Source organism: Myotis yumanensis, unplaced genomic scaffold (assembly GCF_028538775.1).
Source record: "Myotis yumanensis isolate MYYU_CA2020_CCGP unplaced genomic scaffold, mMyoYum1.0.hap1 SCAF_3, whole genome shotgun sequence".
In the NCBI taxonomy this organism is placed as follows: domain Eukaryota; kingdom Metazoa; phylum Chordata; class Mammalia; order Chiroptera; family Vespertilionidae; genus Myotis; species Myotis yumanensis.
In genome coordinates this window covers 59,639,675-59,662,482 of record NW_027223754.1, presented here as the reverse complement: position 1 = coordinate 59,662,482, position 22,808 = coordinate 59,639,675, and the positions used below count along the sequence as shown (strand labels likewise).

Below are 22,808 nucleotides of genomic sequence, written 5' to 3'. Positions count from 1 at the left end.
GAGACCGGTATCAAGGCAGGATGAAGTTGGGCCAGCGAGGAGAACTGTGGGTCTGAAACAGAGTGAGGTGGAGAGGTAGTCCTCAAGGTTTTATAAGGCTTCATGGACTTTGGTGAGTAGATTGCATTTAAAATGTAAAAAAAAAAAAAAAATGTAAATGAATCACTAGTTGGTGTGTGAAGAATAGACTAAAGCAAATCAAGAAGAGAAACAGGAGAACCAGTTAAAGAACACTTTCAGTGGTTGTGATGATTAGTTTTGTGTGTCAACTGGACTGGGCCACGGGGTGTCCAGATATTTTGTCAAACATCACTCTGAGTGTGTCAGTGAGGGTTAATATTTGAACTGGCAGACTAAGTAAAGCAGATTTCCCTCCCTCATGTGGGTGGGCCGTAACTTATTAGTTGAAGGCCTGGCTAGAACAAAAAGGCGACCCTCCTTGAGTAAGAGGAAACTACTGTGCCTGAGGGGATGAGCTGGGATATTGGTCTTTTCTTGCCTCCAGATTTGAACTGAAATACCAGCTCTTCTTGAGTCTTGAGCCTGCTGGTTTTTGAACGGAAACTTACACCATTACATCGACTCTCCTGGTTCTCAGGCTCTGGATGAGGACTGGAACTAGACCATCAGCTCTCCTGGGTGTCCAGCTTGCAGATGGGCAGACTGGGATTTCTCAGCCTCCATATCACCTAGACTTGGGGACAATGTCTTACAGTTACAGTGAGGGAATTTCGGAACCTTCTTGACATAGAAAGGACTAAAAGTGAGTCAGCCTCATAAAGTAGGGATTCCCTGAGGCTGAAAAAGCTTAATCTGATGATCCAGATGCATCACTTGTAAAAGCGATTCTCTGAAGGGGGGTGGGAGCTGCTGCATGAAGGAACGCGAATTCTCAGTGAGCTAGTTTTACTGTTGTTTTTCTTCATTAGACATGCTTTATTGCTTCATAAACTATGCCTGTTAGTGTCATTATGACATGTTTCTTTAAGCAATTATTTATTTGTTTTACTTTGGAACATAAAACATGAATAATTTGAGGTCAGAACTCTTCTCTTTTTATTCCCATTCCTTTCTGCCCACCCCCACCCCTCCACCTCTGGCAGCCACCAGTCTGTGCTCAGTCAGAATTTCTTAAGCATCAATTTCAGCATATTTTAAAAGAGTGACTATATTTTAGAATTCACTTTTGATATAAAGTTTAATTTGAATAATATGCAAGACTGTGCCATATTTCATGCTGCAATTTGACAAAGCCTGTTATTGCTTCTGTGTAGTTAATTGTCACCTGAGTTGATTAAGCATTTCAATAGCTAGCTTTTAACCAGAACCCTCAGCCCTCATTCCTTTGCTGCCCTATCTTGCCAATCTTAATTCTGTCTCTCTTGGTCTGGTTTTTGCTCCTGGTCTGCCAAACAGTGCTGGAGGAAAATCAAATCACCAAGCTTCTGGCATAATTATCATGGATAATCTCCTGGGTGTCACTTGGCAATTCCTTTTAAGCATTCCTGGGTGGTTCCTATTCCTGCTTTCACATGTGACAAAAGCTTACTGCTCTCCTTAGGCTCAGTGTGTCTTTGTAGAGAAATAAGGACCCAAGGAAAACCTTCAAAAGCAAACAAACAAGCCAACTCCAAGAACGCACTAGTTGCTTATTTTTCTCACAAATAACTATTGAAGTTAGATCTCTGAGTGTTGGCCTACATAACATAGTTATAAAATGTAGGTGTTACTTCACAGCTTACATTTATTAGCTAAGCCATAAAATAGAGAATGAATTCTCCACAAGAGTAAAAAAGCTAGTGTCAGCTGATCAAAATTGTGACTACCGTGCTTTCTTAATGGGAAACTGTGTAATTAAAATGCAAATTTGGATGTATTATAGTTATTACGCTGCTACTAGGGAGTTGTTAATTTTGAGTGATCACCTTCAGTATGTCCTAAGAACCAAATTCAAGTACTTCTGATGATGGCCTCATGGGAACTCTCTAACATCTAGGTGATTCACGTTCACACTAAGGAGAAGCACTGCTTTAAGTTATATTTGGAAATATTTTTCTTATATTGTTCTTTACCAGAAAACTTATGAGCACAGAGACTCAAATCACCTGGAGGATCTCCTTAGAATTATGGGTTCTAATTCAGCAGGTCTGGGCTGGGGCTGGATAGTCTGCGTTGTTTTTTATGTGACCTTTCCTCCATTTTAATTATTCTGCTTATTTTCTGTTATAGGGAAAAGAAAGCTTATTGCACGGTGTCATGTATTTTCAAAGCTCAAAATAACTTTAGTTGTATCCTAATGACCTATTAGTTGCAATAGCAGGACCTATCTTTTCAGCTCATGCCAGCTTTTGCAATAATAATAATAATAATAATAATACTCCCTCCATCAATTGTTTCACATCTATGAACCAATGTCAAGCCATCATAGATGTTCTCAATAATTTAACATAGATGTAACAGCTTCTGTGTGGATTCTTTGTTCATTGTTCAAACCATTCACACAGAATGGGATAAAATTTTATTCTTTTAAGTTCCACACATAAACAAGATGCTGAGAAAGCCTTTGTCCTCTCTGACAGAGAAGCAGAGAGCTCTGGCTCATGAATGACAGCATAATGAAAGCTAAAATAAAAATTTGGGGAAAGTCCCTTTTTTGGTCCCCTCTCAAATAAAGCAAGAAAGATAAACAGCCCTACCCAATTTGGCTCAGTGGATAGAGCATCGGCCTGCGGACTGAAGGGTCCTGGGTACGATCTTGGTCAAGGGCACATGTCCAGGTTGCTGGCTCGATCCCTAGTGGGGGGCGTGCAGCCGATCAATGATTCTCTCTCATCATTGATGTTTCTCTCTCTCTTCCTCTCTGAAATCAATGAAGATATATTTTTAAAATAAGAAAGATAAATAATAGTTTTTTTTCCTGCTAGCCAGAAAAAGTGTTTCTATTTAATTGGGCTTGGAAGTTCAGTGTATCTCCACATCTGTGTGTATACATGTGTAGTTACATGTATATAATCTATGCAGTGTAGTAGTCCCCAGTCTTTTCAACTAGTTTGTCTAATCATTAAGCCACTTAACCAATTGGGATACTAATATATCACATTGAATAAGTTAACATAATTGCCTCTTTGAAATACTAGGGATGTTTACACATTTATTTGGCTTGTAAAGGACTGAAATATTCCAATAATATATTAACAAGCTTTTTATTTTAAAGAGTGTGGCTCTTAATAAATTGATTTTTCTGAGTCCCAGAGAAAAAGTCCCTTTTAAAACACTTCTGAAGCGGCTTGAAACAGGAAGAATGTCTTCTGATTTGGCCAAAAGTATGACGTGTATTTTATATCATTTAAAATTTGGAGGTAAGTCTATAGGGAACACTTTGTTAATTGTTCGGACCAAACTCCCATGAAGTGTTTGTTGAAGTATCTCTACTTAACCAGCAGAGAGCATTTTACACACCTTACATTGCTTAAGGGAGAAACACAGATGATGCTGAAACAGTTTTCACCCAGTTATCAGGAAAGAGACCTGAAGATTTCTTTTTGAAATTCACAAAAATATAGAAAATATGGGCTCCAGCCAGGTAGCTCAGTTGGTTAGAGTGTCTTCCTGATATGCCAAGGTTGTGGTTTCGATCTCTGGTCAGGGCACATACAAGAAGCAACCAATGAATGCATAAATAAGTGAAACAATAAATTGTTCTCTCTCTCTCTCTCTCTCTATCTCTCTCCTCCTCTCCTCATACTCTCCCTCTATTCCTCTCTTCCTCTCTGTCTCCCTTCCTTTCTCTCTCCTTCTCTCTCTCTCTCTCTCTCTCTCTCTCTCTCTCAGATCAATTATATAATTGGACTGTACCACAGGGGTTCATGTAGAATGTTATTAGTATGTGTGAAGTTAAATAGGGAGGGGTATACATTTTATTGATCTTCGACTCACTACTTTTCCCCTTTCCTAGCTCAAGAATGGGATTAGGCTGAACCTACATGTAGTACAGAATCCATTTTCAGATCGTTTGGTTGAGTTTTATCTTTTCTGTTCTGTATTTACTCTTCTGTTCAAAACCCTGGGGCACCTGATGCAAGGATAGCTCATCTCAGTTAAGAGTAGAAATTACAGTTAAACTATCAGAGATGCTCTGCGATGGAGTTGCCCCCGTCGGCACTGAGCTGCATTGTTTTCATCCTCCCAGCAAGAAACTTGGAAAAATGTTGGCCCGTTTGGTTTTGGCACAGTCACTAGCCTGAGGCGTGCTGGGAAGGGAAAAACACCAGCCTTTCTTAGTTGAAATATAGTTGTTTACATCTGTTTTCGTAAGAGGTGGTTAAGACATCTTTTTTGGTGGGGGCTACAAGTACTAACCTTCCTTTCAAAGGCTTTAATTTTTGCAAAAGCATTAATGCCCTAGACATACACCTTGTGCCTCTTCCATGTTTTTCTATTCTGTTGGCTCTAGTTTAGTGTCAGAAAGATTAGAAAGGATTGTGTATGCTTGTGCTCACAGTTTCTTAAGAAAACTTCTTTCATTCTTAGAGAAATATAACACTTAGTACATACTTTTCCTACACTGTCAATAGCCTTTGTTTTCTGTCTCCCTCCCTCTCTCTGCCTCTGGCTCACTTTTGCTCTCATTTGCCCTAAAGTTGACAGGTAAAGAGGGAATGGGGTCTTCTAGCAGCGGTCCTTTGAGATAGAGGTGCACTCAGTGAGTCCTCACCCCAAAAAAGGTCATAGGCTTACTGGGTTACATCAGCCTAATGATCCCTAAGCGGCCTTGGGTTTTGTGTTTGCTCATATGTTTTGTTTTGTTTTGTTGCAGCTGCACCCTATGTGTGATTCCTTGGGCCATTTTCTTTTTTTCTTTTTTTTTTTGGTGTTCTAAGTTCCTTTAATTTATTTTTTATTTTTATTTTTTTAAAATAATTTTTATTTCTTAAAGTATTACAAAGAGTATTACATATGTCTCCTTTCCTCCCGCCTTGACATTCCCCCAGCTCCTACCCACCGCCCCCCCCCCCCCCCGTGTCTTGTGTCCATTGGTTAATCTTATATGCATGCATATAAGTCCTTCAGTTGATCTCTTAATCCCCCCCAAACCCTCCCCAGGTTTCCCACTGTAGTTTGACAGTCTGTTCAATGTTGCTCTGCCTCTGTATCTACCCCTGTTCATCAGTCTATACTGGTCCCCTTTATCTGTCCCAACCTCACTGGAGTAGTCTCAACCTCACCAGGGCCATCTGAGCTTCACCAGGGCCATTACAGCCTCACCAGGGCGACCTCACCGGGGCCGTCCCCACCTCACGGGGGCAGTTTCAACCTCACCGGGGCCATCCCGACCTCACTGGGGCCGTTTCAACCTCACCGGGGTCGTCCCTACCACACCGGGGCCGTTTCAACCTCACCAAGGCCGTCCCGACCTCACCGGGGCCGTTTCAACCCTTGGGCCATTTTCTTCTGTCTATTATTTTTCTTGCTGACCCTGAGCTATGGCTTCCTCCTCAGTTCCCACACTATTCCTTCTTCATGGTTTTCCCCAGCTTGCCCACATGGGCCTCAAAGAACTGGCCGAAGAGCACAAGGTAGCTGAGGCCCATGAGTGAGGACCAGAAGATGTTCTGAAAGTGAGAGAGACACTGGTCGTGCTGCACCCAGTAGAAGACCAGACAGTTAGTGACTCAGCCTGTTAGCATCTGGGTGATCTGGAACAAGGTGATGAACATGGCAAACTTCCAGGGGGACTTGGAAAACCATCGCTCACAAGGCCTAGTGAGAGACTATCACGGCGTCATGAAACAGCCACCCCGGCAACCATGTCCTTGCAGGAGTCCAGGCAAACAGGGGCACAGTGATGTGGTGGCACCAGTGCAGGAAGATCAGCTCCTGCTTCCTCAGAATGATGACTATTGTATCTCCTAATTCGGGAGCTTTGCTTATCCCAAATGCATAAGCCCAGAATTAGCCGTCAGGCCCATTGTAAAAAGTCTGGTCACAAACTGCTTCAGGCCTTTGGTCATCAAAATGTATACCATGTAGACAGCAGTCAAGAGCATTAAATGTGCCCAAGACTGCGAGGGTCAGAGGCCAGAGCACTAATGGCTTCCTCAGTTCAAACGTGGCTCCTTTGTTCATTAGGTGCCAACTACCCATGATAAAGGCAGCATCCAGAGCAGGAAACAGGAAAGATTTCTTCCAGTTTTCCTGCATCCATTGGATGGCTTCGTTCTCATTGAACTGCTTTTCGCATTCAGATTCTTGTACAGTCAGCACTGATTCATCGGGGCTAATCTTCAGAGTCATTTGTGTTTTCTGTGCTCCACTCCCAGGGCTCCTCCTCCCAGCTTCCGCCTCCACCCAAGGAGGAAATGAATCTGGAGAGTCTGCATGTCCAACAGCTCTCTTGTGATGCCAGTGCTCATGGTGCGTGGACCACATGTTGTGTAGCAAGAGGCCAGGGCAGCTGTTCTCCACTTTTTGCATCAGCATCACCTGAGTGCTGACTCTGTATGCTCCCTCTGGTGATTCTGGTATGGCCGACCAGACCGTTATTCTAAAGCAGTGGTTCTCAACCTTCTGGCCCTTTAAATACAGTTCCTCATGTTGTGACCCAACCATAAAATTATTTTCGTTGCTACTTCACTGTAATGTTGCTACTGTTATGAATCGTAATGTAAATATCTGATATGCAGGATGGTCTTAGGCGACCCCTGTGAAAGGGTCGTTTGACCGCCAAAGGGGTCGCGACCCACAAGTTGAGAACCGCTGTTCTAAAGCATGAACTTGATTCAGTTTCTCTACCTCAAACAATGGTGACAACCGCTTGATTGCTGGCACATACTTGCTAACTTTTTGGCACTTTATATTCCAGAAAGAGAGGAGGTAGGGGCTTTGGTGTCCTATCATAAATAGGACGGGGAGCACTTCTTGGGGATGCTCTGGCAGCTTTGGTTTGAGGTGTTGCCTGCATGGCCCTCAGGTCACAGCCCTGAGCACAGCTTTGCTGTTTTTCAGAATTGGTTAGGATTTGATCATAATGAAGCCATTTTTTGTTTATGATAGCTCTTGACCTGTACATGCAGGAAACTTTTGCATAAGTGGGTCTCATTGGTTTGATCTCACAAGTAGAGAGTTCCTTGTTTGTTGGAAGTCATCACACTTTTTTTTAGGTCCTTTTAGTAAAAACGAAAGTGACCTTGGGTTGGGTAAGAGCCACAGGTGATGTAGTATACACTTTAATGAGGATTTATTAATAAAATGATTTAATGTGGAAGAGAAAAATGTAGACTGTAATGCTATTTATGTAAATTAGATTACATACATAAATTGACACTTTAAAGGACATTTACATTTTAAGCACATTAGAGAAGGCACCTTTTAAAAAAATAATGTATGGAGATGAAACTTATATAACATAAATTTAGCCATTTTAAGGTGAATAACTCAGTGGCATTTAGAACATTCAATGTTCAACCACTAAACATTTCCATCACTCCCAAGTAAAACTTCTTACCTATTAAGTGGTTTCTCCCCATTTTATCCTCCCCCGCCCCCACCAACCCTGGCAACTACCAACCTGAATCCTGTCTCTATGAATTTACCTATTAGGGATATCCCTCTGAGATTCGACATCAGCTTCATCTTTATATCCCATGTGACCTTTTTGTGTTTCGTTTATTTTGCTTAGTATAATGTTTTAGAGGGTCATCCATGATGTAGCATGTATCATTACTGTATTCTTTTCTATGGCTGAATAATATCCCATTATATAGATACATCACCCTTTATCCATTTATCTGTTAATGGACATCTTAGCTGTTACCTCTACCTTTTGACTATTGTGGAGAGGGCTATCAATATGCATGTATATGCATGCCTTTGAGATATGGGTTCAGTTAGAGACCTCTATAATGAGAGCATCACAATAAAGTAAGTTGTGATCTTTTTGTTTGTGGAGGGTCTTGCCTTCAATTTGTAAAAAATGCAACATGTTTGAAGTACAATAAAGCAAAGTGCAATGAAATAAGGTATGCCTGTGCATGTACTCGTTCAAACATCTCACTTTGATTCTTTAGGGGATATATTTAGGGAGAAGGCATCTTTTCATGGAGAGAAGTGAGAGTGAATGAGGGTATGGAGTGAGGAAGAAAATATTTTTAAAAAGAGAGAGAACCTTTATATTGATCGATAAGAGCTTGTTAAAATATGATTAATTCGACTCTGGGCCCCTGACACTCTCAGCTACTTCCACTCCTGATAAAAGAGCAAGGAAACCTGCCTAGACGATGTGGCAATCCATTACTGCATAAGTGCTTTGGGAAGGAAAGTGGAATGAAAGGCTGATAGGGGAAGTGTTACTGGACACCTATGTTACCTATGAATCTAGTGTTAGAATATTTGTGTTGGCCTCATGTTGTCCTTCTCACAACTCTCTTTTCAAGATTTATAATGGAGATAGGAGTTAAGACTCCCTAGAAATGTATAATTTTGTTCATGTTTAAAACTAGAAAATGCTGGGAGGAAGTAGGAAATATTCCTACATTTGGGGTCAGGAGAATGAGAGTGGGTGGTGCTCTCCCCACCTCCTCTCCTCCTAGAAACGGAGCATTCTAGCACCGGAGGGAGATGGTAGCTTTTGGAGAAGTGATGGGAAACTTGAGTGGGAGGCAAGACTATTAGGTTGGCATTAAGAAGGAGATCTTCTGCAATGTGGGTGATTCTTGCTCTAATCTTCAATGTCACTTATTTGCGTCTTAACCCCTTGAAGTTCATGCTCCCTAAGGATTTGCATTAGATTGTCAAATTCTTCGGACTGTTTTTATTCTTGCCTTGTTGGAACTCTTTGTAGCATCTGACTCTCCCATCTTGAAACTCTCTTTTCCCTTGTTTTCCATGACCCTATTCACTTCTGCTTTTTCTCTGATTCCTCTGGTTGCTGGGTATGTTTGTTTTCGTTCTTTCTCTTTCTTTCTTTCTTTCTTTCTTTCTTTCTTTCTTTCTTTCTTTCTCTCTCTCTCTCTCTCTCTCTCTCTCTTCTTTTCTTTTCTTTTCTTTTCTTTTCTTTTCTTTCTGACTCTTTTTAACTGCCTCTTAAATATTGGTGTCTGTGCATCCTTCTCTAGCTTTGCTTTTCCTTAGAGGGCTCATTCACATCCTTCATTTCAACTACTACCAATGAGTTTTTGATTCCCCAAACCATATTTTAAGATCAGATACTTTTCATGGGCTCTAACCCCAATGTACCAGTACTATTAGCTGGACATCTCAGTATGGATGCCTGAAACTCAACATCTCTAAAACAGTTTATTTTCTACAAATTAATGACTGTTGTGTATTCTTTATTGTATAAGTATTGTAGCCAGCTTCTAAAGTGGTCCCAATGATTCTCACCTGATATTTATTCCCTTTTACCTATAAATTGTGCCTAATAAACTAGGTGATCTGAAAAGATTTCCACGTGGAATGTCAAAGTGCTGTCTGGCCTCCTTCTGCTGATTACAGTAAAGTGCAGGAGAGTGAAGGTTAGGATGATAAACATGACAGGCATAGGAATTGCTGGTTTTGAGAATTATCAGCCTCCTTGGTCAGTTGATGCTAGAATTGAGACATGGCTTTCTGGCAAAGATCAAATTCAGAGCTCAGCCTGGAAAACAAGGTCTAAAGATGAAGCTGATGTGGAATCTCAGAGGGAAGGCAGGGATGGGTGGGTGGGAAGAGATCAACCAAAGAACTTGTATGCATATATGCATAACCCATGGGCACAGACAATAGGGTGGTGGAGGCCTCGGGTAGGGTGTGGGTGAGGGCAGTAAGGGGTCAATGGGAGAAAAAAGGGGACATATGTAATACTTTCAACAATAAAGATTTAAATTAAAAAAAGATGAAGCTAAGGATGTGGCTTTTTACAGATCTTTTAAGATCTTAGAAAGATTCAGAGTGGTGCCTTACAAATTTATCTAGACCAGCAATGGGACTTCTAAGAAGTTTTAGGGTGGTGTCCCTCAGTCATCTCTGCAGACCAAGATAGAGAAGGTGTTCTTTTGAAGGGATTTGTGGGTGTGGCTTTTTGGTGTATCCAATGAAGTCCAATACCATTCACAGAAGACAGGACATATATTTTTTGAATATATTTTATTGAATTTTTACAGAGAGGAAAGGAGAGGGATAGAGAGTTAGAAACATCGATGAGAGAGAAACATTGATCAGCTGCCTCCTGCATACCCCCCACTGGGGATGTGCCCACAACCAAGGTACATGCCCATGACCGGAATCGAACCTGAGACCCATCAGTTCGCAGGCCGACGCTCCATCCACTGAGCCAAACCGGTCAGGGCTAGACAGGATATTTTTGAGAGAATTGTATTTTCAGAAACACCCAAACTTCAACTGAAAGGGAGAGAGGACTGCGAAACTAAGAGACTTATAGTTCCCCAAATTTTAATGGGGAGGAAGCCAACTGAGAAATCTAACACTGCTGCAAACAGAAGCTGCTTTTCAAAGAAATGGAAAAATGATATTCAAGGTGAACCAAGCGTTCAGAGGGTAAAGCAAAAAATCATGAAGAAGTATTTCCTGGCCTGAAATTCTAATGAGTGGCTCACCCCACTAATCAATGCTTTTGCAGGATTTCAGAATCTCAGTGGCATTCATTTCTACACACTTGGAACTGGAGTTACCCTATACCTGTTTTGGGGAGTGGGGCAGGTTAGGTAACTTGTTTTATTAGTTCATTGGCATTTAAGTTGAGAGGAACTGTGCTCAAGGGCTATACTTAAGGAACTATACCTGAGGCACCGCATGAGTACCTGGATCTGATTTAGATGATGTAATTCCAGGTTGTGAGCTCACCTTATAAAGGGATGAGAGTTTTCTGCACCTTGGGAAGGGTTAGTGAGGACATGAGTCATTGGAGCCAGAAAGTGAACTATGGTCTCCAGTCCCCAAGATGGTCCCCAATAATTCTCACCCCCTGCTATTTATATTCTTAGTCCTCCCTACAATGAATAAGGCTGACCTGTGTAACCAGCAGGACAAGAGGCAGTGATGAAGTGTGACTCTCAAAGCTAGGTCATGAGACATTGCAACTTCCATCTTGTTTTCTCTTGGATGGTTCACTCTATCAAGCAGCTCTGTGGAGATGTCTATTTCCACAAAGAACCGAGGCTTCCTGCCAACAACCAGCCCTGATTTGCCAGCTGTCTGAGGCAGCCACCTTAGGAGCAGCTTCTTCCAGCCTCCAGTCAGCGTTCACATGACTGCAGCCCCACCTGACATCTGTCTACAACCCAAGAGACCCTCAAGCCACAACCATCAAGCTTAGGCCACTCCCAAATTCCTGACCTTCAGAAACTGTGTGTAATCATAATGTTTATTGTTTTAAGCTGCTGAGTTTTCGGACAACTTGCTCTGCAGCAGTAGATAATCTGTAGAGATACTACAGCAGACTAATGTAACTCTGGGAATCTGTAAATTTCTGTGGCTTCCTCCTCTTGCCTCAGTTGTTATAGCAAGTACTGTTCCTGACTCATTAATCTCTCTCTAATTTACCCTTCTGCCTTCCACCACACACCTGTTCATGACTGCCCTCATAATTGATTCAAGGCCAAAGGGTGGAGAGGGGATTTGAGAGAATATGAAAATCTTCAGCCATCCTGCTATTTCTGTTTATGTAGTGTTTGTTTTTATACATAGTTATAGAAGAACTTAAACCTAAAGGAGTTATATCAGATCTTCAGGGATCAGCTTTTTTGGGGGCTTCTTTTTAAGAAGCCACCTTTGGTCCTCAAGGTGTAGGAATTACCAATGTTTAGAGCAGGCTTTTGACATGAAGTATTTTATGTAAGCTGGGCTATGAAATATTTGTGTGGAGGGCTGGGCAAGGAGCGGCTGGGCTTCCCTGCCCCTGCAGACACAAGCGTGTGCCCTTGGTAACGGTTTACAGATCCACAAACTAATCACAGATGCGGAAAATGGGGCCAGAAAGGTTAGTATTTCCAAAGCCACATAGTTGGTTGCTGACAGAACTAACTTGGAGTCCTGGCTACCTGTCCAGTGAGATAAGATTTGTTTCAGGTTTGCCCTTTGTTTTTACTTTGTCTTTGTGAGTTGCATGCTTCCCTTTTAATATCTTGAGCTGGGTGTGGTTTCTTGATGTTTCATCAGACATGAAAATGTTATAATTTTGTATCTCCCCTTAGGCAACTCTCTGAAATCGCATAAAATAAATTACCAATGGGCTCTAGTCCAGTAAGCATGATTTAGGTTACAATTCTGATTCCAGTCCAACCTGTTCCTGCTGCCTAGGACATGGGTGACTTTGTTTATGAACTCTGTCTGTTTTAAACTTGAGCATCATCAAATTGTTTAAAAGATTCTGCTTTTTACTGTACAGGCTTTATTTAAAATTAGAATGTATTCCAATTAATTGTATTTTTTTCTTTGTCTTCAATGAAGTTTAGTCACGTTATATTTTAAGTGGTTCCTTTGTAATACTTTGGATGGGTTTTGAGGCATGTACACATTTATCAGCCTGTACATATTTGTCAACTGAATGAATGTGATTATGTTTCTATAAAATATGTGAAGAATAATTTTGGCTGTCAGTTACATAAGTTTACTTTTAATTTAACTTTGTTTTAATGTTTTATAACATTTAAAATTTTCAGAACCAAATTGAATTTGTGGGAAGACTTCTTTTTTTTTTTTTTTTAAATATATTTTATTGATTTTTTACAGAGAGGAAGGGAGAGAGATAGAGAGCCAGAAACATTGGTGAGAGAGAAACATCGACCAGCTGCCTCCTGCACATCTCCCACTGGGGATATGCCCGCAACCCAGGTACATGCCCTTGACCAGAATCGAACCTGGGACCCCTCAGTCCGCAGGCCGACGCTCCATCCACCAAGCCAAACCGGCCTTGGCTGTGGGAAGACTTCTTATGGATTATTTTTCCTTGTTGGGTATGAGATTTGCATCCCATAAGATTTGGGGTACTGGTATACCAAACCACTTACTCTTGTCTGCTTGTCTGAGGGTCAGTCGTAGAACCATGAATTTGAATCATTTGGTATACAAATAGTATGATTTCTAGAAATTATGTGAGCTTACCAACAAAATGGCCACTTTTGCTCCCTCTGTAATTTTGCCAAAACGTTATTTCCCTTTTTCCCCCACATAGGATCATATAAAATGCCTTTAATTGAGCTATTTAACTTTTGACGTATACATTCCTTTAATCTTTGACCTCTTATTTAAAATGAATCATGGATTTGAGCTTTCCCCTAGTTAGCTCACACTGCCTTTTACTGATAGTACACTAGAATAAAGACTTTACAAAGCTTTTTAAAAAAATGTGCCTGAGTTTCCTAGCAACCAGTATTGCTCTTCTCTTGCTGTATATTTTCTTGCCTTTTCCCTAAATCCCCTCACTCTTGACGAATCCAAACTATTAAATTTAGTTCCTTCATCTTTCTCTCTTTATCATTCCCTCCCATTTTGCCATAACATCCTGCCTTTTTCCCTCTGAGAATGAGCTTCTCAACATGGGAAAGGAGCAGTGGCCTTTCTTCAAGCGCAGCTTCTCTTCTGTCCCTACTTGTCTTGGCTGGCTGTTAGGGAAGGAGGTGAAGTTTCAGGGCGGCTCTGAGGCTCACACCACAGACATGGAGTTGCCAGCACGTGTAAGTGGACAGACGTGTGTTGGCAAGCGAGGAGGCTGTTCTCTTGCCTGAGTACCCTAACAAAGTGAAGGTCAAGAGTTCACGTGGGATCATCACAAGTTCAACCCCGTAAAGGGTTTTCTTAGGAAGAGTAGAGGTGCACGAAAGCTCATGCTAATTCTGCTCACCAAATACATGTCTCTGAAATGCAGCCGACTGTAGCATAGAATATACTGTAGTCAGTGTCTGTGTAGCAGTTCATGTAAATGGAAAGCATTTGCTTGTAAATGGATGGTTTGGGCTTTGAAATTAGATATGAGGACAACCTAGGTTTTTATTTTTTTGGAGGCAGTTCCTGAGGCAGGTTGCAGGGCGTTGAGTAATGTGCCACACCTAAACTATGTGACTTAGCCAATGAAAGCTAGGCTTCTCCTGGGTCCTATAGTATGGTTTCCCTGTCCGTCAAGAGCCGGCTCAGCAACCAAACCCAGATTCCAGGTGTGGTATTCCACAGTCTTTCTGTAATTTGTAATCATAGAAACAGAATGTTCCTCCTCTTATTTCCTCCCTGCCAACAGTTTCTGGGTGGGTGAATGTCAGTAGCTGGAGTTATTTTTAAAGAGGAGAGGTGAGGCTTGTCGTGCAGAGCTGGGAAGAGGGCGTTTGTTTGCAGAGCAGAGCTGACATCAAAGTGTAGATTACTGCTCAGTGGCTAGGCACTTGTCCTGTAACAGGTAATGTTTAACGTGCCAGTCACAAAGATCACAGAAACGGCGTATGCCGGTGATAGCACCACCGTTTATGCTCTGGAGGACTGAAAGGCTATACATGCCCGTGTATTTTTCTTTTTTTTAATACATGTATTCATCGGTCTTGCTGTCTCCTTTTTTTGCTGGCTGTCATTGGACTTTGAAGCTTGGAAGTTGTATCATAAAAATTTTGTAACCTTTGTCTGAGACAGAGCTCTGGGCTAAGCAATCACTTTCCACTTTTTTTTCACAGGATAATATAAACGTTTTTTTGAAAGCTTGTGAACAGATTGGATTGAAAGAAGCCCAGCTTTTCCATCCTGGGGATCTACAGGATTTATCAAATCGAGTCACTGTCAAGTAAGTTTCACTGGCTGCTTATATATTTTTTTAAACGTAGGGCTTTGTGGCTTAAGTGAAAAGAATTCCCGAGAGTTCCTGGTTACTGAAAGATCGTTTCTCTCTCGGTCTTCCTCTGTTCTCTTTCCAAAATAGGCTACTTAAAAAAATAGCGCGGGGACTGAGACTGGGAAGCTCTCTGTAATCGATAACAAGCCATGGTCTTATTTTAAATCTCCCTGCTAACCGAAATGGCAGTTTATATTTGAATGCTTGTCCAGCCTGGTGGTGTTCAGTTGCTAATGGTGACGCTACTTGTTATACTTATAAAGCTAATTTAAAAGTTATGTAAGAACTTGCAGAGTGAAAATACCTATTTAAAGATAGTTTTTATGTGTTTGGAATTGAGACCTAACTGATAACATAAAAATGAGAGAAGGACAGTGATAAAGCAGAGATGCCCTAGGACCAGCAAGCAAAGCTTACCTTGTTAATTGTGGCTGGTTTCTAAAAAATGAACTGTTTTAATAGTTTGGATGAGAAAGTGAAAGTGAGGGGTGGTGAAAACGTGTGCAGGTGATGCTTTTGGGTTTTAGGTGGAAAATGGTGTTCATGTGTTCATATGATGTTGGGAAATCTGGTTTTGAGCTTCTTGTGAGATTTCTTTCCCTATAAATCTGCTTTCAGTGAATCAGAATAAACTATTATCAGATAAATGTGACAGGAAAGTGATTTAATTTTGTAATGATGACCACCTCTTTATATTATGGCTCTTAAACCTAATAAACATTTTTTTTCCCAAGGAAGAAAAATAGAATAAAGTATTTATCTATAGCAATAATAGAAATGGAAAAAATTAGTTTCTATGATTTCAAACAAAGATTTAGTTTATGTGGTTAATATCCCTGTTGCAGTAGCTTCAATAATTAAAAAATTGACTGTAAAATCTTAAATTGAAACAACATTTTTTTCTAAAGAAAAGTAACCCTGTATATACATATCTTTTAGAAGTATAACCTAAAATCCCAGGTAGGATTAATCTCTTCAGAGCCTAACAATACATATTTTTAAATGAACAAGCCATTTGAACCTATATGCTTTGAGTTCTGTTGAATACACATTTCTAAGCTACAGAGCAATGATATGTGCATGGCAGGGATGCAATGGTTTGCATTTCTGATTAATTCTGACTCATTGAAGTAGTTGATTGATCCTAAGTTTCAGTGTCAGTGTGGTGTTTTTACTTCTGCAATATGTGGGGTCATGTTTAATTTCCTTGAACAATAACGTTGGAAAAACTTGTTTTATTTTTCCTAATCGTCATTCTCTCATAAGACCTATCTGATGGGCAAAGAGATTTTTGACTTGGAAATTCTTTTTAAGCTGTCGCTGTCGAATGTCTTTTCCCCTTAAAATCATACTGTTTTGAAACTGGATAGCCAATGTTTGAGTAGGCTGGGGACTAGGCAAAACTTGTTTGTTGGCTCCTAGTTCCAAGGGTGCTCTGAGCAAATCTTGCCCTGGAGCCTTGTGGAATGTTGGGTCTAAAGTGTTTGGGAAAAATCATATCTGGGCCCAGGTATCAGTGAAGTTACTGACAAACTGAAACCAGAGGTCACAGTTACAGCTGTAGTAGGAAGTATGCAGAACAACTTGTTTCAGTTGAAACCACAAGGCCATAAAACTAAGGTGTGCCTGAGGAGTACTGGCCAGATCCCCCGAGGGAGAACAGTTCCCCTGACCACTCCATCTTGTTGGGACTGGAGTGGCACCGGCGTCCACCCTGGGTCTGCTGAGATGGAATCAGGGGGTTAGGAAACGCTGGCATATGGCTTATTAAACAATGTTGGCCACAGATCTTATGCCTTGAGATAGCATTCTTACAAAAAGGAAGCAGGTTTAAAGGAAAGCAAATGATTGCTTAACTAAATAGTAATGCATTTCTTTTTAGTTTTTGTTCTTACGTAATGTGGAGTCTCCAGTTGGTCAAATCCTGCCCTATTCTTATTATAGATTAAAGGACTTGGAGTTGGTTAGACTGATGGTTCTCAGCTCGGGGCAGCTTTGTCCCCCATGGGATACTTGGCAAGACCTGGAGATACTTAGGGTTGATGTAGCGGTGGGGGGGGGGTGTGTGTGTGTGGGGGAGGGGTGGGGGGGTGCTACTGGCATTTAGTGTGTCAGGAATGCTACTAAATGTTCTTTAGTGAACAGAGCAGTCCTCATAACAAAATTTCTGGTCCCAAATATCAGTGGCGCTAAGGTTGAGAAACCCTGACTTAGACTTGGAGTTCCTTACTTATTTCTAGTCTGCCAGCAAGATAACTATGTGGGCAGGAAGGATGCTGATCGACAGTCTTGCTAAAATGTAACTTTTTACTGATTAACATATAATAATTTATATATTTCTGTGCTAGTATGTTTGTCCATCTAAAATGGAAGGATTGCTATAATTTGCGTGCAGTTATGTGAGTACTTTGGCATTAGTTTGCTCATCTGTATACATTAAAATTAGCAAAGATATGGCAAAATATTTGATTATTTTAAATGCTCTATAAAAACTCAATGTCTGAGACTGCATTAACAGTTCATAGACCTGCCGTTGGTCTTGCTGCAAGTACAATATAAGATATATATTTGTGTGACATACTGAGAGGAAAGAGCAGTTTATTCTTTCCACATTGGCACATGGGAGGCGTTTTTTGTTAATGGACAGGAGTGTTAAAAACGTAGTGGCATATGGAGCCTAGGAGAGTTGTGTGTGGTGAGAATGAGTAGCAGGAGCAATCAATTTAAAGATCCTTTGCTAGTGAGTAATGTCGATAATCCAGACCCTAACCATAAACCCTAACTTTCCAGCAATTTGAGATTTACAATTGAATTTGCAATAACAACGTTGTACCAGTCAAATCGAACTAGAGTATTCTTCATTTTTCTGTAATTATACATATTAATATGTGACATAATTTTCTTTAAATATGCATAGTAACATGGGATCTAACTTTCTAAATGGATTATTTTACTTCTTGCAAGATGTAGTTTAAATTTTTCCAAGTATGTTTGAATTATTGCATTTACTTTGGGATTCATGTATTCAAGTCAGTTGGTACTTTTAATTTTGACATCCCTGACTTTAATGGGTAGAATACATCTTTACTACTTTTCTTCCCAAAAGGCTAATACATAAATTTGTGACTTCATCTCCATGAATGGTATATTAAAGTTAAACTTTTCCTAGTGGTTTTTTGAGATGTTTACATCCAGATGTTTACTGAGGCCATGACATTTACCTTCTGTACTAACGAATAGCTGCATCATTATTATAAACCATGTTGTATGTTCACACTAAACTCAGAAGCAAACACAACCCACAGAGAAGAGGTGGTGTGACTCCCACCTCGCTGTGCCTGCACACTCTCTATAGAAGGCCTGAACATTAAAGGTTTTGATTTTATGTACAGCAACTTGACTCATAAACTAAGTCCTGTATTTAGACCATTGCTCTAAACAATTATATTGAAAATTTTAAGCTGAGAATTTGACATATTTTCAACATGTTTTTTTTTCTGTCTACTTATCATTCCAATCCAGTTTTTAGCACTTCTTAGATACATTCTGTTCATTATGCAGCTACAGGATGGCAGTGTTTTTGAACACAATATTTCAGTCATGCAAAGAAAAATTCTTTTCTAGTACACTCTTTCATTATTTAGGGTATTAATATTAGGTTTAAAATGTAACTTTAAATGTTGATATTGACTGATTTTTTTTAAAAAGGTCTATTTATAAAATGGAGGGTACAGAAATGAAAAATCTTTTTATTTATTTATTTATTTTTACATATGCTGGTTGCCAAAGGAATAGTAATTGGAAACAAAACTAGTGTTAACATATTGCCTTTGTGAAAATAAAGGAGGCTCAAAATTGTATTTTAAGGATTTAACGGTTCTCTAAAGCCTCAAAAAGGTGCTTGATTTTAAGGCAATACTGTAAGGTTATTTCTTAGCAATTGGGTTCCCAGATGGCACACTGTTAGCAGTCTGCCAAATTGGGCTTGAGATATTAATGTGTTTATGTGTGTTGATTAAGATTTTTATTCTTGTAGGTAAAAATGCAGCTACTTTGATGTAATTTCTACTTTTTTCTGACTTAAACCTGGTTTTACATTTTTTTCATGTCTTTCACAGGAGCTTCTCGACATCTTAATCTTTTTTTTTTTTTTAAAGTAAACTTCATAGTATCCAAACTTGGATCTGTAACTTGAGCATGGGAACTTCCACCTGTCAATTCATGTTACTATTTTAGGATGTGCTCTTCTTCCCAAGCAATTGGGAGAGAGTAAAACAGAAAGGAAGTTTGCTGCACCACACGCATCTCTATCCCACCCAGTCCTGGTGTTAGGTAGGTGCTGAAAGGGGAATGTTAACTCTGTTGGGTTGCCAAAGTCTCTGTTTAACGCCAGCAGTGCAAAGGGAAAGCCACGTTTTCAAATGTTCTTTAATTGCAAAGTTGGAATATCTAAGAGTCAGCTTAGATTCAGAGAAAGGTTGTGGGAGTGAGGCAGGTCTATTCCTGGGACAGACTGTAGAATAACTAAAGTTTTATCTGGTATTTGTTTCTCTCCATTTCTAGTTCTTAATTTATTTCTTGGACAGATAAACACATTTCTGGATACCAGCTCTCCTTCAGCTCTCTACTTTCTCCACGTTAGGGACTTTTCTGGGCAGGGTCTTTACCTTCACAAGGAACCCGACTTGTATTTATTGCTCCAAAGGGTCTCACCTGGGGGCTCATCTGATTTAGAGTTATGAGTCAGTTCATGGGAGAATTTAGAATTTGCTTCTCCTGACCAGATAGCATTTGTTTTATAGCAACGTCTTTCAAAAAAGGCTAAACCGAACAGAGAGATGTTTTTGTTGTGAAGAGAGTCTTCTGTTTTTCAGATTTCCTGTAGGGATTCTTGTCTTTCTAGTTATCACCTATAGGGCTGCCTATGTTGAATTGCTCAAAGTTTTAATAATAACGTGCACTATAATATCTGTAATCTAGTCAGTCATTTTCGAAAATGACAGCTTCACCAGTGACTAGAGGTGCTAAGCATTGTTTTTCTGAGTGTCATGCTGTATTCTGGTCTGATGCAGTTGATTGTGTGAGGATATACGTGTGAGGTATGTGTCCTCACATCTATTTCCAGAGTTACAGAGTAGTAAATGGCACTTAATGCAGGAAGGGGAGATTTGGGTTTCAGAGAAATCGTTCACTTGTTTGTCGTATGAGCATTGATTCAGCGCCTTCTCTGTGGCATATACTTACACAGACATACGTAAGATGGGATCCTGCCTTTGGTGAGCTTTCCATTGTAACTGAGGAAATATCCCCCCCATAAATTCAGTTAGAATACATTGTGTTAAGATAAATGCACAGGTTCTCTGGGAATATGGAGTTGAACAAGCATTTCAACTTTTTAATCAGGGAACACTTTCCATTGAAAGTGACATTGGTTTCTCCTCCGGACTTTGGAGCACTCACTGTGTTCACCTACATCTAATTCTTCCCTAGGCTTGAAACTAGCCAAGAACAAGGACAGTACATCATTCCCTTTATCTCCGTAGTCTCTGACACTTTAAGTGTTAAATGTGTATTTGAAAATTACATTTTCATTACAAAGATTTCCTGGAGGTTTTAGAATAGGCTTTGAACATGAGCACTGGTTTTTCCTTGCCAGGCCTTTCTCTTTCTATTCTTATCTTTCATAATTGCAAAGCAGATCTGGCAAAGCAGTCACTGAACTTTTGGTTTTGGTTGCCTTTCCCTTATCATTTCAGAATAATGATAGGGCGGGCAGACTGCAACATAATCTAAAATTTACACAATCTAAAAGAATGTGTGTCTCCTCTCAATGTGTGAGTAATAAATAAAATTGGAACTTTGGACCATGCGTTTCTCAAATGGTGCACATTTTAATCTTTATGTTGATATGCAAATGATAAATACTAATAGTGTTTTAGAAACATTTGATTCTTTTTAAAAATTGATTTTTAGCCCAGACCAGTTTGGCTCAATGGCTAGAGCGTTGGCCTGTGGATTGAAGAGTCCCAGGTTCGATTCCAGTCAAGGGCATGTACCTTGGTTGCGGGCACATCCCCAGTAGGGGGTGTGCAGGAGGCAGCTGATCGATGTTTCTAACTCTCTATCCCTCTCCCTTCCTCTCTGTAAAAAATCAATAAAATATATTTAAAAAAATTAAAAAATAGATTTTTAGAGAGAGGAAGAGAGAGAGCATGTGCGTGCGCACGAACGAGAGAGAGAGAGAGAGAGAGAGAAAGAAACATTGACCCATTGCCTCCCCCACACACCCTGACCGGAATCAAACCTGCCACTTTTTGCTGTATGGGAGGGTGCTCCAACCAGCTGAGTCACACTGGCTAGGGCTAGAAACATTTTAATGTTTTCATATCATCACCAATCACTTTTCATTTTGTGAAATTAATCTACATTCATGTTTAAGACTTTTGGGTGGAAAAATATGATGGTTATATAGGTAGCTGAAGTATCATGTAGAAACTCAAGGACAAGGAATAGAAAATTTTAACAGCAGGAACTTATAATAGAGGTGGCTTCTTAATAAGGAAACATTAAAATTTAATGAAATTTACCAACAAGTTTACAGTAAGCCTTCCAAGTTTACAGATGTTCCTTCCAAAGTCAAGATACCTGCCTTGTTACCTCTTACCTTAGCCTAGCATTAAACATCAAAGCTCTGCCACCTTCCCCGCTCCCCTCCAAAAAAGCCACAAATTACCTTGGACTTTGTCATGATAAAAACTATTTTAAGTGCCCTAGTCATTGTGGTTCAGTTGGTTGGAGCATCATCCTCTACACCGAAAAAGGTTGCAACTTCGATTCCAGGTCAGGCGCATACCTAGGTTGCAGGTTCTATCCCTGGCCGGGGCACATGCGGGAGGCAACTGATGGATATTTTTCTCTCACATTGATGCTTGTCTGTCTCTTTCTCCCCCCTCCCCCGTCTCTAAAATCAGCAAGCATATCCTCAGGTGAGGATTAAAAAAAAAAAAAGAATATAACTGAGCAGATTTCTTAAGCATTCATTTGAACTGTTTGTCTACTCCCCAGGATGGAACAAGGAGTTCGGCTAGAGTTTAGTTGATGTGCATCAGTTGTCATAAACAGATAAGCATCTTGGATGAGAGCAGGGTTTTAGGTGTCTGTGAACATGGGTTTACAACTCCCATCCCATTCAGTCCCGTGGTGGCTGAAAGGCTAAGAAAGGTTATTTTCCTCCCTGTGATCACTCTGCTCCTCAGTGAACGAAGCTGTAGTTGCTGCTCTCTTGGAGCTTTGCAAATAATACCTTCCGGGGTATAGCCCTGCCTCACATGGATGTTGTAATGACTACACAAAGACAGGTATGTGAAGTGTATAGCACTAGGCATATAGTAGTGCTCAATAAATGATTTGAATTATCATTCTGATCATTTTCATAATTTGGCTTTCTCTTCTTGACCTTATAAAGATGTATTCCCTGTAGAAGAACATGTAAGAAAAGGATCTGGCCTCTGGCTACTTAAATTATGATGATGAACTATAGGCTCTTTATTTTTAGGGGACTTTAGGCCATTTAAACTTCTCTCCATATAATTGGGAGCAGATACTAAAACAGATACATTTTTCTGACATTTTTATGTTTAGTCAGCCTTTTGCAATTTACCTATTTTGTTAGCCTAGCAAAGCAGGAAACCAGAGAATAGACACATGTAGGTTCTTTGCTCTTGCCCATGTGTATGTAGAACCAATACAGTTTGTTTGTTTTTTGAGACCTCAACATGTTGTGTATTTTCTGACGTATTATAAATATTTTAATTTGACTTGGATCTGTTTCTTTTAACAAGTTGTTTATTTCCATACTTAAAAAAGAGAAAACAACAAACAAACAAAACCCCAAAACACTTTCATGAAACCACAACCAATCAGTCTACAACAAACCCAAATCTAGGACTTCACTCGGTTTTTTAATGTATATATTTTATTATCCCATTTTCCTCCTGTCATT

The 22,808-nt window shown here is 40.1% G+C and overlaps 1 protein-coding gene and 1 pseudogene across 12 annotated transcripts in view; one reads left to right on the top strand and one right to left on the bottom strand.

The window, feature by feature from the left end:
- LMO7 (LIM domain 7) overlaps nt 1-22,808 on the top strand; it is a 217,928-nt gene that overhangs the window by 101,219 nt on the left and 93,901 nt on the right. For 8 of the 12 annotated variants that reach the window (XM_070408919.1, XM_070408921.1, XM_070408920.1 and 5 more), the window contains exon 4: nt 14,652-14,758. In XM_070408919.1, the coding sequence (XP_070265020.1) occupies nt 14,652-14,758 (107 nt within the window). Of the gene's footprint in view, nt 1-14,063; nt 14,148-14,651; nt 14,759-19,090; nt 19,139-22,808 lie in introns of those variants that run through there. The other 4 variants (XM_070408931.1, XM_070408922.1, XM_070408927.1 and 1 more) reach the window with 3 other exon arrangements.
- LOC139005004 (very long chain fatty acid elongase 6 pseudogene) lies at nt 5,508-6,429 on the bottom strand (annotated as a pseudogene).